Source organism: Topomyia yanbarensis, chromosome 2 (genome assembly GCF_030247195.1).
Source record: "Topomyia yanbarensis strain Yona2022 chromosome 2, ASM3024719v1, whole genome shotgun sequence".
In the NCBI taxonomy this organism is placed as follows: Eukaryota; Metazoa; Arthropoda; class Insecta; order Diptera; family Culicidae; genus Topomyia; species Topomyia yanbarensis.
This window is the reverse complement of record NC_080671.1, coordinates 79,797,141-79,814,290: the sequence shown is the minus strand read 5'-3', so window position 1 is coordinate 79,814,290 and position 17,150 is coordinate 79,797,141. Positions and strand designations below refer to the sequence as shown.

The following is a 17,150-nucleotide window of genomic DNA, read 5'->3' as shown; positions in this document are numbered from 1 at the left end:
TTTTCTTATCGATTTTTCATCATTTTCACCATTTGTTCAATAATGTTCGACTTTTTTAATTTTCGCAATATATTTTTCTAGTTTCCTGTTTTCCTTTATCAATTTTGTATAGGTTTTGTTTTGGTTTTTCCCGATTAAACATTTTTTGACAATTGACATTAATTTGTTTATTTGGTTGATTTTGTTGTTTTTAGCACTTTTGTACATTCTTTTAATATTTAGTTTGCCTATTGTTTTTTACCTTTTGCCGTTGATCACCGTTTAGATATTTTTTATTTTTGTGATTACTACATTTTTAATCTTGCCATTTCCTTACTTTTTTAAATACTATTGACAAAAATGGTGCTTCTCAAAGTCACCAAAAGTGTCGAAGAGGTATTAAAAACTCTCCAAGTATAAAAAACTCTACTTTTTTTTCTTCATTGGCACTACAAACAACTGGAGCAAAAAATGGTACATAAAATTTTAGTGTACTATACATAATATCAGTGAACTGGTGTGGGCCCGTACGTTGGACCCCCCGGGCCCGTATTTTCTCTCTGCGGCCCTGCTTAACACATTCGTATCTATCCATTTCATTCTAATGCGCATTTGGGTTTCGGTGAGACGGAATATTTTTGAAAGTTCATCCGAAATAGGCTAAAATTGCATGCAAGGGAATATTTGTACACAAGCGTCTGAATATTTCTTGATGTGATGCGTTTTGGCACAGTGAGCGTAGTGAACGAATAATGACAAAAATCACGAAAAAGGTGAACATGCTACAGCATAAAGTAACAAGTTATTTTACGCTTGTCCGGACATGCCGTAGACTCAGGTGATTCGCATTTCTAATGCCAAAAGACCCTGACTCCTACGGTGGCAGACAAAAGGTTAAGTCGCCGGTGAGCTCTAAGCTTGCATATATGATCCTTCCACGCTTTTCTAAACTTTCTCCCTTCAACACCTTGCTCTCCCTTGAGTACTATGGCTCTAAATATTGAAAAATATACCTCACCTTCCAGTCCCTTGCTAATTAAATGCCGTAAAAACTGCTACAGACTGATTGCATAACCTTTCTGTATGAGAAAGGTAAAAATGTAGGGGATTGCTTGAACGGTTTACACGATATTCATAGTACCGATTTCGAAGACATGGTTTCGAGGAAAAACGCGTGTAAAGTAGTTTTGTGTACGATTTGCTTGCAGATAAAAACTGGTTCCATTCAAAGATTTGTCTGAAATTTAACATAGGCTGCTTTTAGAAAATGCAGAATACGAATACAATGATTCTACTTTGCAGCTGATAGTATTCTTAAAATACTATCATTGCAGATTATACAAAAGTAATAAAATTTTTAAGAAAAATTCTATGTCCCCTAAAAAAGATACGTAGCATGACACGATTCACTACCTCCATGTCATCATAAATCATCACAAAACACTAAACTCACCCCTCCCTTATATAATGCTACGTTATTTATGGATGAAGCCTTTGTGAATTTCAGTCACGGTTTCATGGTTAACATAATTCGTAAAACCAAAATTTGACTCGCAATTTTATTTATAGATTTAGCAACATGATTCAGAGAAATGACATGAGCTGATTCATTTTGAGCATGATGTGGTTTTCGTGATCGTGAATTAGTTCACAAAATCAGAACGTATTTTCTCGTGTATTGTTTCACGACGCGAAATAAGTGCAAGTTTGTGATAAGCTGGGCTCAGGTCAAATTCACGGGCACGTGATATTAGGCAACACGTTGGTCACTTAGTGCAATCAAACGCTGATCCCTTCGATCGCCGAAATCAGTGAAGTCAGCCCACAGATACCGGCATATTTGTCATTGGCGAATTCAAATGGTTTGTCAAAAATCTAATGTTTATCGTATTAAAGACGTAAAAGAAACTTTATCAGTGTATTTGGATCATGGAGAAGCTATCAATAGAAGTTTTCCCAACAACAACTTTTGACATATTTTCATAATTCATACTACTTGCAGTTAAAAATACAATTTTCTTTCTCGTGTATTGTTTCACTAAACTCAGAATATTATTCATGAATCCTTTCAATCATCGTGAAGTTCGTGATACCTAATATATTAGTGAAGTTCATGATACCTAATGTATTAGTCACGATTCAATATCCGTGCTTAACGAATTATTCGTACCACCCCCCCCCCTTCTTACTCGTGAAATATAAAGTTTAATCATAAAATATAATTCATATATTCGAGGGCTAGCTATTAGTCACCATTCATGCTCGGGAAATAGGTCATAAAATCATGAAATATTATTTATGGAACGCCGAACTAATTAATCATTCCTAGTATTAGAGTTATGCTTTACCACGCGTGCCCGTGAAGTAGTTAACAAAATCATAAATATTGTTCACGGATTCATAAACTTGCTCATGACTGTTAGTACAAATGTCACGATTAACCATTCCTGCTCGTGAAGTACTTCACAAAATCATAAAATATTTGTGCTCGTGAAAAAGTTCACAAAATCATAAAATATTGTACATAGATTTGTGAACTGGTTCATGATTCCAAGTGCATTATTCACGTTCAATCATAAGTGTTTGTGATATTTAGAACATATCCCTAATCATTTTCAATTTCATGCAACTCTGCACATGGTCATCAAATGCTTGAACATCGTTGTTTAATTGATAAGGTTCAATGTGATGTCCGGACGGAAAACGAAAATTACACTGAGCACCAAATAGTCACACTTTTATGATTCAGTTCATATTGAGATGTTACTCCGAGTAAAAAATCCAACAGTGATTAAAAATAACATATCGCGATAAGGCGAAGAGAAATTAGGAATATCATGATATAACTGCTGATATGATGAACATGAGTCACGTTACTCCACGTGTCAGATTCGAAAGGGAGAGCTGAGCAAATCCACAAAGCTCCGTCGGAAAATAATTAAAATCGTTACTGACTATCTTAGATTCCTATGAAAACTTACACGTTTCACCGGCATGGAAGACTAAACATTTTTCACAATTAGTAAGATTATTTTGACTCAAGAGCAATTTTTAGAAGGGCATAGACAAAAATTGTTGACAAAATATAAAAAATTAGAAATAATAGTTTTTTTTTTGCAAATTAACTGTTTAACACAAATTTTTGTTTTTGTGGAAAATGGCGCAACATTTTTTTCAGTGTATATCATTTTCGTACAGAAATATTCATCCCATGTAACTCGTTCTCAGAAAGTTTTGATGCATAAAATACAGAAATCAATCAAAAAAATAGGAAATAATGCACGTAGAAATCTCTACGCCCTTTTGAAAAATTGTTCTTGTACCAAAATATTGCAATTGTCAAAGAAAATCATGGAGATTCATAAACCGAACACAACTTCAAAGTTTCGTTCGATTCGACGATGGTCATAATTTGTGGTCGGCCGTTTTCTTATGGAATCCCTCAACTCAAGAATATCATATCACGAAAACGACATATAAATGACGAAAATCGTGAGTAACATCCTGGAATCATAAACATAAATCACTCTACTCGTGACTAAAATAATAAAAATTATGACTGAGATCCTGAAATCATGAACACAAGTCACTCTACTTGTTACTAAAATATGACGATAAGTTGAGTATAAGTTACAAAAATCATGATTAAGATCCTAAAATCATGAATATAATTCGCGTACACTGCGCGAAAAATCCAATAGTTTACTCATGAAAAAGATAAGTAATGGAAAATAACGATAATCGCGACAAAGCTTCTGAAATTATGAATAACGTTTAACTATCGATTCTTTTGGTTAATATAGTTTATACTAGAGTCTGTATACAATATAGAGTCACGTACAGAGGAATGCGCAACACTGCGTGGAATACAGACTATTTATTTTTTTCTGGCAACCGGAATATTTGCTGTAACTTTGAGTGACTTTGATCAAATCACAAAATAAATTCATACTTAATGAAAAATTAAGCAACTTTATCGTGGCAAACGGAACATCCCAGCGAAAACCATCTCAAACATTATTTCATCTGATTTATTGAATGCTATTTAATCAATGAATAACGTGTTTAAATTTATTCAAAGAATTTGAGTCAACGCAGGACTCAGGTTATTTTAAACGGATTTTCAGGTTATTTTAAGCGGAGACCATGTCACTGTGACAGAACAATAATAACCATTTGCAGTGAAGTCCAATGTTATACTATAATACCAAAACAAGACTTTAACAGTAACTAGGGTTGGGTACCGGGGTGACATTGATCACTTTTCGAAGTAATCATTACATTTTTCTGGACGCAACATATTTTTTTCAAGTTTAATATTTTTAAACCATGTACTGTGTATGGAGAACAAGATTGGATAGTTTTCCCTAAAATTGCCCGCTTACAACTATTTTTCCAAAAATTATTTCAAGTTGAAGTCCGTTTTCGTATTCCGGGGTGACTTTGATAACCTGCATGTTCACCCACATTAAGTTATCGTTGTCAATGTTTTTCATTGAAATGTTTGTTTAAACTGATTCTGGAAAGATATTCATTGTTAAATAGATGTTAATTGGTATTATACAAAGTATTTCAAGGTACTGTAAAATTCAAGTAACCAAAATTCGTGTCCAACTAGAATAAAAGATTCTGAAAACCTTTTAAACTGATAAAATTGTTTTATTTCAGGTCTTTATCGATGTACAAAAGGTTTCATCCATTCTAACACGTTGGAATATTGAACAAAAAAAATGTTGCGAATTTTAGCTTAAAATAATTTGAAATAATTGCCAACTAGTTTTACAAAAAAATGTATTTAAAATAAACAAACTCTTAAAACTAAAGTTGGTACATCCCAATCTAAAGGAAAATAAAAACTCGCTTGTAATTTATTACTTTCGCTCAAATCTGAGATTTATTTGTTTTATAAAAAATAGACACTTCACGAAGCTTCGTAAAAATAAGGTAAAGTCAAATTTCGGTTTTTTGTAGTTTTTGTACCCAAAAACCGAACAATATACTCAAAAAGTATAACAAGTCAGTAAAAAAAAAAAAAAAAAAAAAAAAGTTTGAAGTAAAAATCAGTTCAAATTAAAATGATTCGGTAGAATATTCTGGTTTAATAAGCGATCTATGAAAAAAGTTTCGAGTGATCAAAGTCACCCCGCTGATCAAAGTCACCCCGGTTTACAGTATGTGTTGATTTTTACTTTTTAATTGTTATTTAACAAATCTTTTTGTTCCACGCATTTCACATTTAATGCTAATTTACTGAATCATTGTTTATTAGTAAATGAAATTAATTATTACTTGAAATTTTAGTGTAAATTTGTTGCAAGAACACTGCTTGAATATCGTCCAACTGCTCTTCGATTTAAAGATAACTTGAATTTGCTTTCGTTATCATAGTTCATATTTGAAATTCCTTCATCATCTTATAAGTTGGACGATATAAAATGGTTAATGAACTTAACCGAAGGCATCCGTAAATCAAACAAATCAGATCAGATCAGATCAAAAAGAGTATAATGAACAGATGGAGGAAAAAGTAAACCAGGTGGTACCAAATATAGTCTTGGTCAAAAATGTCTTCCTTTTTTTCGGGTGGATCTTGTGGAGTTGGAGTATTCTGAAGATTTTTGACGATAGCGTGTTCGATAACTCAGAACGTAATCTAGTGTACCATATTGCAGGATACATTCTTAAGAGGGCTGGAAGTTGTTGGCTCGAATCAAAACTTGTCGAAAGTAAACAAAGTTCATTTCATATCGTCAAACTGGCGCCCAGGTGGTGAAATCGTTAGAATTCAACGGGGTGCTGGAGCTACTAGTTAGAATCGCTTGTGTTACTGGTGCCGGAAAACGAATTGGCACCAGCTTTCCGGCTCCTTCACGGTTGAACTTTACTGGGTTCCTGTAACCATCCGATACCCTTCAGGAACCTCTGTTTAAGGGGTACCATTTCGATGCGACTTAGACGCATAACCGAGGCCTAGGAACCGAAGCGGCGCAAAGCCGTATTTGTTTTTCATTGCGCTGTAGAGAATATTTCGGGACGTCACGAGTCTCGTCACTTGTAATGAAAACGTTTCATCAAACCTGGCAAAACTCATATTCGCAATTAGATAATAGAGTATTTTGTAACGTTCCGTTTGTGAATTTATCAACTATACAAAAAAGGGAAAATAAGCCTGATAGTCGTTCAATGGCACTGTAGAGGTGAATCAATTAAAATATGCATGATTTTTGTAAGCAATACAAGAAATGAGAAATAGTAAATATATAAACAAATAGTTTTCCAATCCTATTATTGTAATATTTTTCCTGCCAATAACAATACTTCCCTTGCGAGCACGCATGAGGGCATTGCTGAAGAAGTATGTTTGTTTACTTTGCACGATAGGTAGCCGGTGACATGTTCGATTGGTAGATTTGGCTTCATTCTGTGCGAGCCTTTATATAAGTAAACAGCGCCTTTGGTTTATACAAGCCAGTGTATTCCCAAATTATGAAGAAGAATCATAACGAAACTAAACACTAGAGTGGGACATGGTTATATGAAAAAAATAAAATTTGGCTCCGAGTAACTTTTTGGGTCCCATTTAGCTCCCAGAACAACTCTGCAAATTTTTAGCTCGATCGGTGAAACTATATTTTTGCGCCCACGGTTTAAAGTTTACATGGGATTTCGTATGGGAAAATTGTCTTTTGCAAATTAATTCTTCCAAGAGTCGCCCGTTATCTCCTAAAAATAAACAGATGTCTGATTTTTATAGGAAATTTGTCAAGGAAACAAAGTCTAGAAGACTGCAAAACGATCTGATGCTTGTGGAAAATGTTATTAAGCAAAAACCGATTAATGCCCTGAAGATTGATGAAAATTTCAGTTTTCATAGCATCATTGCTTCTGGCGGTCTAATTATATACAAAATTTTTAACTTTCTCTTATTATGTACAAAAGAAGCCTCAATTTATCCCTCAAAACCTTGCGAAGTTGCCAAATAGTATAGATAAACGATTTAGATACGTTAAGAGAGGATTAAAACAAAATTGCGTATAATTGGACAACCAATAGCAGTGGTGCTGGAAAAAATGAATATTTTATCAATCGTCAGAGCATCAATCGGTTTCTGCTTAATAACTTTTTTCTCAAGCATCAGATCGTTTCGTGGTTTTCGAGACTTTGTTTCTTTGTTAAATTTCCTATACAAACCACATAACGATTTATTTTTAGGAAGTAATGGGCGGCTCCTGGAGGAATTATTTTGTAAAAGTTAACTTTCCCATACAAAATCCCATGTAAACTTTAAACAGTGGGCGCAAAAATATAGTTTCACCGATCGAGCTGAGAATTTGCACAGTTGTTCTAGGACCCAAATGGTACCTAAAAAGTTGCTCGGAGCTGGAATCTATTTTTTGTCCCACCCTACTAAACACGTCCAGGGAACAACCATAGTAACCCAACCGAATATTGGAACGCAACGCCATGTATATTTTTGGCGCGAGCTAGTGTTTTGAAAAGCCAAATAGTTCCATGAATACGAGGATTATTATTAATAATTTCAAAAATTTAGTCACGATTTTCGGAAACCGTTCAGTTAACGAAATCGTGATTTCGATTTTTTTGAATTTTCAAACAGACTTTTTCGTTTACGACGCAAATTTGATCGGGTGAAGCCCTTTACTCTATTGTGGAATGTTACGTGAGAAATAATCGATTCCGCCGCCTCGCTTCGCTGTTATTGGTATCTCATGTTTCCATTATATTATCATTTATTCCATTTGTATCGGTAGTACGATGACTTCTAACTCAAATTTTGATTCATTTCCACGCAAAATCAATCATATTTAGTTCGCCGAACAACAGCAATCTCCTTTCGAACGATGGGTTGCGTTGCTATAAGCTGCTACATGTCAAGTGAGACACGGTCCTCGTGCCAAATTGAAATGATGTGCAATTTATTTAGAGATTACTACACCAAATTTATGCCCATTCGTGTTCCAATTACAACCGAACCCATTACCATCGGTACTTCCTGCGTAGGTTATACACAACAACACACTAAGCCCCTCGAAATCAATGGGTCTTGTTGAATTAATAGGTCCCGCGAGTTCTTCGAATTTTCCATCTCCGCCCACTCGTCAACATGTAACCCGAAGGCTATGAATATTCAACGAATCTATTAGAAAGCACAATAAATCATGTAATTTTCCATCGTCTTTTTCCCCTTCAATTTCAGAACACACGTACGATTGGGAATCGACTGCATCATCATCGTGCTTCCACCGTATAGGAGACGGTAGTAGCTCTCCGTTCGGCGCGGCTGGGTTGCAGAAAAACAAGTTAACCAGAAACCAAAACAACTATTCTTCCTCACCACAGGCCAAACGAGATGGGGAGCGGACTCTGCGTCTGCGAGCTGCCTGCAGTGCAATGAAGGGTACTAATTTCTAAGAGTGGTACGCCCCGCAGGGAGCCTAGAATTCGAGCAGAAAAACACCGTAAACCGTACAGTCTCCAGCACAAGCACGGTACGAGTAACCTTTTCAGACGTCGAGCAGCGAGTGGTTTCGGATTGCTTTTGTCAGTGAGGAAATGCCAACAACAGAATCAAAGTTTGTTAGTTCTACCATCGGGACGGTCCCGGAGGGGACCACAAGCTGGAACGATCCAAGAAGCAAACAGTCAGAAAATATGGCACTAGGGCAGCGGGGACATAACATAATAGTCAAAAAGTGGTTCGACAAATAACCCACCTTTGGGGCTTGGTTCAGGTCGGGAAGTAGCAAGATGTACGAAAAAACACAGTTAAATCTAGAATATAGGGAATGAAGTGTACCACCTCAGCAGGAGATATTCGAATGCAAAAAAAAGATAATACAAAAGAAACGACCAAGCTTAGGTTTTGGCAAGCAAAAAAAAAGGATGCCGTTTCCGGTTGTTCTTTTTATTTTACATATTCAATTGTGAAGTGTACCGAGCGGAAGGTGGTTGGGATCCAACTGCAGACCGTCCGGTAAATTGTCGGTGGGTTTTTTTTTCCTACTTGACAAACAGCGGTAGAGATAGGGGAATACGGATTCGAGTCTCACGGGTGATGAAATTCAATAATATAGCAGCAATACGATATCGTAATAGATAGTGAAACCGTTGCTCGAATGATTTTTTTTTTTTCATTTTTGTGACCTTTTCCTTTGATTCGTCACCAACTCAACAGGGTAGGTGTGTCGATAGTGAATATTGAAGCAGTGAATACATTAGCAGTATGTAAATTGAAAATGTTGATGTTAACAGATTTTTGAAACAAGTGTCCAAGTGCAAACAACGGTATAATGACCGACGTCAACCGCAGTACGCAGGCTTATCTGAAGCACAACGGAAGAATCGAATCGGGCCCAAACGCTTCCAGTACGCTGAAGCGTAACAATAGTTATCATCAACGATTAAAAAAATCGTACGGTGAGTGCGAATACGCTGTCAACAACAATAACAACAACAACAATGGTCAGCAATCAGCGATCAGGAATGGCACGGAATCGATAAAATGGAAATCCCTAAAGCCGGAGCCACCATCTCAGCAGGGTGCGAAACCGGTGGCCACTGTCAAATCAGGTACGTCGGCTGTCGCTATCGGATCGGCTGATGAGTTTAAACGCTTTCACATGCTGCGCAACAGCTACGGCGGAAAATCCAATTTAAATGTAAATAGCCTCAACGAGTCCACAATAAAAACGCAAGTTTTGCTTCATCAGCAAAGGCTCAAAGAGTACAGCCGACATGCTGCGGACCAGAACAATGATAGCTACTCGACCTGTTCCTCGTCCCAATCGGACTATCAGCATCCACTGCATTCGCACAAACAGCTCCATCGATACCGGCACCAGCATCCTCAGCAGCAGCAGCAGCACCCCCAGACACAGCAATATCCGGTGTCGGCGACGGTGGCAGCAACTGCCACCCTGACCCGACCCGGTAATAATGGAAGCTCCTCGATCTTGAAGAACAAGGACGCCAACAACGGTGGAAGTGCCAAGAACTCGCTCAGGCGTGGTGCCGGAGGATTAAGCACATTATCGCTGTGCAGCTGTGACGCCGATACGGAGGTAAGTGTGGGAGCAGTAGCGGAGAGGTGGGTGGTAAAAAGACCCTTTTCTTCTGCTTTTACAGTCGGGTCTCCTACTACGCGGATTCCTACAACGCGGCTTCCTACTGCGCGGATTCCTACTGCGCGGTACCCGCGTTGTAGGATACCCATAGCTTATGGGATTTCGACTAATTGGGGCTGTGGCCGATTATTTCGTCCGTGTCAACATGTAGCGCCATACGTTCTTTGGCAAAGTTGTTGTACACACTTAGGCCTACAACTTAATGTAATTGGGTATTCAATTAGTTGCGAACTATGCCGCCAGGGGTGCTATGAAAAAAGAGTAAATAAATCGAAATTCTCATCGTAAATTCGACTATCATCAAATGGATTCAATGCCAAATATATCAAGACCCTGGTTATTTTGAAATGTGGTGTCTTCGGGGAATTTATAAAATAAGTCCAGAGCTTCTGGATGGTAGAAAGTATAACTCACAACTACCCCACCAGGCGGCGCTAGTGCTAATGCAAATATTCAACACATGTTAAAATAATTCTATATCTCAACATAGTGATTAGATAGACTAGTACTGTCTTCAACAAAGTTGCCCCAGAGGTCGAGGACTACCCAACGGTAACGGATTAGTTTGGAATACTCTCACTGTGCGGCGCTAGTGAGCGTAGAAGCTTTCAACATATGGTAGATTATGATGTATCTCAAAAGTCTAATAACTTGGAAAAATGGTGTTTTCGGCAAAGTTCTCGAGGAGGTCAAAGGCTACTAGATTATGGATAAATTAAACTGGAATGGACCCGCCAGGCGGCGCTAGTGAGCATTTTCTTTCAAAGCATGTATCTCGAGATCATGATCATTTGGAAGGGTGGTGTCTTTGGCAATATTTATAGGCAGGTCGAGCTCTGTCCTACGGCAAACAAATTAGTTCAGAACTCGCCCACTAGATGGCGCTAATGAGAATGAAATTTTCTTAACATTATAGATATATTTCTAAAGTCTGATAATTTAGGAAAGCGCTGTTTTTGGTAAAGTTCTCCAGGGGCTGCTGTTTGACAATGTATAGACAAATTTCGATTCTACCCACTAGGTGACGCTAGTGAGCACGAATTTTTCCTTTCAATTTCTGCATCTCAATATAAAGGCAGTTTAGAAGGTGGTATCTTCAACAAAGTTGCTCGAGTCGTCGAGAATTACCCAACGGTAACAGATTAGTTTAGAACACTCTCACTATGCTGCGCTAGTGAGCGGTGATGTCTTTGTTAATATTCATCAGCAGGTCGTGTTCTGCCTTACGGTGAACAAATTAGTTTAGAACTCACCCATTAGGCGGCACTAAGGAGGATGAAACTTTCAGAATACTATAGATCTTTTTTTAAAGTCTGGTAATTACTAGGTTACGCGAGTAAGCACGATTTTTTTTCAATTTCACCATTTCAATATTAAGGCAGTTTAGAAAGGTGGTGTCTTCAACAAAATTGTTTGATAGGTCAAGGACTACCCAATGGTGACCGATTTGTTTGGTATATTCTCACTATGCGGTGATAGTGGGCGTGGAAGCTTTCAGCATATGGTAGATTATGATTTATCTCAGAAGTCTAATAAATTAGAAAGATGGTGTTTTCGGAAAAGATTTTGAGGAAGAATAATGGCTACTCGATTATGAATAGATTATTTACTGCTCTGATTCTTAATTTTATTAATTTTATTTAAATTTCTGAAGTAGCCTCAAAACGGATAAGAGGATAAATTCATGCCATCATCAGACAGCTCTAGAACTACCGATAAATTTCACTGAAGGAAGCCTTCTTCTAAACTGTCAGGATTTTGAGGTACAAAAATACGTAAACAATTTTTTTTTCTTTATAATGCCACCTAGTAACTGAAATCAACGTTAATCTGATAACACCATTTTCATGAATTATCAAACTTTTGACTTAAGCTACTACGTAGTAGATGTTGTATTCTCCCTAACAATGAGTGAGTTCTGAACTAATCTGATCACAGTAAGATAAAACTCAACCTGTCGATGAATTTTGCCAAAGATATCACTCATCCCAATTATCCTGATCACGAGAAATAATATTTAAAAAAAAATCTTGCTCACTAGCGCCGCCTAGCGGGTCCATTCCAATTCAGTCTGTCTATAATCGAGCAGCTCTTGCTTTCCTCCAGAACTTTGCCGAAAACACCATCTTTCTAAGTTACACTCTTGAGATGTATCATAATTTACCAGGTCTTAAAAGTTTCTGCGCTCACTAGCGCCGCATAGGGAGAGTATTCTAAACTAATCGTTGGGTGGTTCTCGACCTCTCAAGAAACTTTGTTGAAGATACCACCCTTCACCCAGCCTTTATGTTGACATGCAGAAATTGAAAGAAAAAATGCGTGCTCACTAGTGTCACCTAGCGGGTTAATCCAAAATATTTTTTACGTTGTCAAACAGCACTTGTCCCCCTGGAGAACTTTATCAAAAACAGCGTTTTCCTAAATTATCGGACATTAGAAATATATCTATAATGTTGAGAAAGTTGCATTCTTATTAGCGAGGCCTAGTGGGCAAGTTCTGAACTAATTTGTTCGCCTTAAGACGGAGCTCGACCTGTCTATGAATCAAACAGCAGCTCCTGGAGAACTTTACCAAAAACAGCGCTTTCCTAAATTATCAGACTTTAGAAATATATCTATAATGTTAAGAAAGTTTCATTCTCATTAGCGCCATCTAGTGGGCGAGTTCTGAACTAATTTGTTTGCCGTAGGACAGAGTTCGACCTGCCTATAAATATTGCCAAAGACACCACTCTTCCAAATGATCATGATCTCGAGATACATGCTTTGAAAGAAAATGCTCACTAGCGCCGCCTGGCGGGCCCATTCCAGTTTAATCTATCCATAATCTAGTAGCCTTTGACCTCCTCGAGAACTTTGCCGAAAACACCATTTTTCCAAGTTATTAGACTTTTGAGATACATCATAATCTACCATATGTTGAAAGCTTCTACGCTCACTAGCGCCGCACAGTGAGAGTATTCCAAACTAATTCGTTACCGTTGGGTAGTCCTCGACCTCTGGGGCAACTTTGTTGAAGACAGTACTAGTCTATCTAATCACTATGTTGAGATATAGAATTATTTTAACATGTGTTGAATATTTGCATTAGCACTAGCGCCGCCTGGTGGGGTAGTTGTGAGTTATACTTTCTACCATCCAGAAGCTCTGGACTTATTTTATAAATTCCCCGAAGACACCACATTTCAAAATAACCAGGGTCTTGATATATTTGACATTGAATCCATTTGATGATAGTCGAATTTACGATGAGAATTTCGATTTATTTACTCTTTTTTCATAGCACCCCTGGCGGCATAGTTCTCAACTAATTGAATACCCAATTACATTAAGTTGTAGGCCTAAGTGTGTACAACAACTTTGCCAAAGAACGTATGGCGCTACATGTTGACACGGACGAAATAATCGGCCACAGCCCCAATTAGTCGAAATCCCATAAGCTATGGGTATCCTACAACGCGGATTCCTTTTTCACGCCCCCAGTTAATCGCGTAGTAGGAGACCCGACTGTATTTCTACTCGATTCTCTGCCCGCCCTCCAATTCAATCACCCAATATTGTTACGGCTCTAATCGGCGAGTGGTTCACACTAGGTGCTTATCTCGGGGAATGCCGAGTTCGAGGGTTTTTACCCCTCAAACTGAACTCCTAATCTGGAGAATCGCTACGAACGATGTAGGTGCCATCAAACAAAGGGGTAGTAACGGTCGAGCTTATCCCATTAGAGCTATAATTATCGAATAAATCCTCCCAATTAACCTTTGTAATGCCGTTGATGTGCGCCGGGGTTCGATTTCAGCCCATCCGGTTGGGTAATCGAGCTGAACAGAATGTAAAACAGCGAACTGGCTTGGTGAGCGTGGTGTGTGTTAAATAATTCTTGCTTGTAAGAATTATGTGTAGGATGACTGAAATGGTTAAAAAGGATTTTCTAGAGCAAATTAAAAATTGTGCTTATTTTCTTATACCGTGAAGCTTGAAAATGTGCAATTTGGTCATAGTAAGAAAAATTTTCAGAAATGGAGATTCTTTGAAAGAACTTATTTTATTTTTATTTATTGCACGGTTGAATTGACCTCAAAAATGAAGGCTCTCTACAATTTATTTTGCCAGAACGATCACTGGCGGCTCCAGGGAGGGGCACGCAGGGGCACGTGCCCTCCCCTATTCGACTAGATGCTGTTTTGGTAAATTGATATTTGCATTTAACTACTTCAATATGTCAATATTCTAGAGGTGATCAGTTTATTTTTTGTAATACTTTATTTAACCAAGTAAAAGATAATTAATTAAATTTGGCAATAAAGGCAATTTCGAATTTGTTCAAGCAATACGCAAAGTATTGTTTCCGATCCACTTTTGGTACGGAAATATTGGTATGGAATAAAAATAAGTACGTACCGGTATATTCGGTACCAAGCAAAACTTTTTATAAAATTATTTCTATTTAATATATCTAGCTAAAGCTTGAAGAGAAACAAAATGCCATCACCTATGAAATCTATGCGGTAATAATGGGAGTCAAATGGCACACTCACCTTCTTTTAGCCACTGCCTCAGCTAACCGATTCTCCATCTGTGCGCCGATGCTGGTGATTGCTCCTTTCATCTACACTTCGAGTTTCATTATCGCCCAAGTTTTTTCTATTGGACGGAACTAGTAACAATTTTGCGGATTCAGTTTGTTTGAGATGAAATGACTCCGATGTTTTTGGACAATTGTAGCACGCAGCCCGTGCGCACGGGGAGGGTTTTAGTGGCTCAAACCCATCGCATGAGGATTTAGAATAATTACCTTAAAAATGTCTTAACAGGAAACACTATAGCGAGCCGTTTGAAACATAAAATGACATTTGAGTTCAGACACTCTAGAAGCAAGCCGTTGAAGGAAGAAATATTGCGAGGGTGGCTGGAAAGAGATGTGAGTCAAACTGGTCGGCATCTCCGGATCGGTTCCTGTTTCGACAATTTGCGATATTAGCAATATTTGTGAGTAGACACAGCAAATGTCGGTCAGCAAACTAGTAACAGGATATTAAGGAAAGAAAAAACACGAACGAACCACATGAAGTCGAAGAAAATCGGGATGTCGTTGTCAGGAAAAATTTCACTGTCGATGATATCTCCGTCGGAGTTATTGAGAGCTATATGGCTCACGAAAACGGGCATCGATATCCAGAGAAATACCGCCACCTAGGAATTCTCAGCACAAGCTAGCATATAAATAGGAACGAGCGGCACCAAGAAAGATTAGAAAAAGTAGTAATGGAGAAAACACAAACGATTAACACAAAATAAAAAAGCAGGAGCGCAATCCATCCTGAAGTAATATTTAACGATGGAACCGGGGTATGAGAATTAGGGTAAACAAGAAGTTTAGATTTAGTCGGTAGGCTTACCACTGCAGTAAGAATCCGATACTACCACGAGCCAGCAGACAGCGATGTTTGTTGAAGAATCCTTCTCGATAACAGATATTGACTCAATTTGTTAAGCTTAATCGATGGGTACGTAAGACTCGGCCCTCCACGGCTTCTTGTCTTCCCTTGAGAATTTTCTGTGCACGGATCTGCTGTTATGGCAGCTTACTAGATTTGACCAACACGTAACTGGATTACCATGAAAATTAATGAAACGTAAAATTCGTTTTTTGAAGCACTCCCTTTGAAATACTCCCACATTCATAGTCAAATCAGCCACAAAAAGCCGGTTTTCTTGCTGAAGGAACAGAGCCCTCGCCAAATCCTTTTTTTCGTGAACTTACGCAAACAAACTTGCCTCTTCTACGAACCTTTCCATGAGCAGAAGCCTTGTAGAGTTTGAGCCCCGATTTGCTTGAAATTCCTACAGACTTCATCGTCGCTGAAGACACATCCATCGAGTCAGTACCTCGCTGTACAGGTTTTTTCGCAAAACCATAATTCAAGGTATTGAGATCAGGTTTCATTTTCCGAATGACCTTCAACCACAGTTGACAAAAATGGATGGCAGTAGTGAGAGTTTCCTTGAACTTTTGAATCACTCGAGCTACATTGCATTCAGAATAGTCTAACATTATTGCTAGTTCCCGAGTTGACTATGAAGATTTTTCGAGTAACTGTTCACAGTTATTTTTGTTTTCACCTCCTACTTGAGGAATAACTCGGCACCATATTGGTATAAAACTGTGACATAAATAGATCGAGCAAAACAAACAATAAAAGGCTTTTAAAAGCTTGCAGAGATGAGCTCAAACTTTTTTATTTCTCGCGCATTTGCATTCCGTTGAACGAGGAGTCTGCCCAAAATCAATGGCTACTAATACTAGACCACTCAGAAATATTCGATTTGCAGAAAAACTTAAAACACGTGACTGAAAGTTACAGTATTGGAATTAAGATTCCCGTGTATATAGAAAATGACAGTATATAGGTATGGTTTTATGAGCTCTCAACGCCTGTAAGCCAAATACAAAATACACGGAGATGAATGAATATTGGAGATGTTGAATCCGTTTCACCTGATACTTTTTACCGAATATGGCTAATGATGTTCTTGTGGTGAGAATGCGGGTCGAAACATCTACTTCCTCTTGACTATACAATTAAAACACAACGGAACTATAATTGAACAAGCCACGCATCCATGACGGACAGATTTCTATGTGCAAGTACTGTAATTAAACGGGACATACCGGAAAACCTTGCGCGGAAGAAGGTTAGGAGAATACACCACAACCGATTGCGAACACCTCTACGGCAAATCAAACCAACTACCAACACCTGAACTACATCAGGTTTCCAAATTTGTGGCAACTATTCAAGTGAAAACACGGCATTAAGCACCCCAACATCAACAGCCAGCACCTTCAGTGCGGGTTTAGTGACCTGTATTTGCAAAAGGCAACGAAAAACATCTAATCGTGAGCCCGAACATGGCGTTACCGATTAGAGATGGGCAGACTAGTTCTGTAAAAAGAACTAGATCACATGAACCATTTTACCGTTCAGTTGAATTTTTCATTGTATATAGCGAATGATTGTCGAA

General features: G+C 38.0%; 1 protein-coding gene across 1 annotated transcript in view; it reads left to right on the top strand.

Annotated features, from left to right (window-relative positions):
- Positions 1-17,150, top strand: part of LOC131678565 (uncharacterized) — a 237,963-nt gene that overhangs the window by 95,645 nt on the left and 125,168 nt on the right. The window contains exon 2 of the mRNA XM_058958778.1: positions 8,198-10,061. Within this exon, the coding sequence (XP_058814761.1) occupies positions 9,291-10,061 (771 nt within the window). The 5' untranslated portion in view covers positions 8,198-9,290. The remainder of the gene's footprint in view (positions 1-8,197; positions 10,062-17,150) is intronic.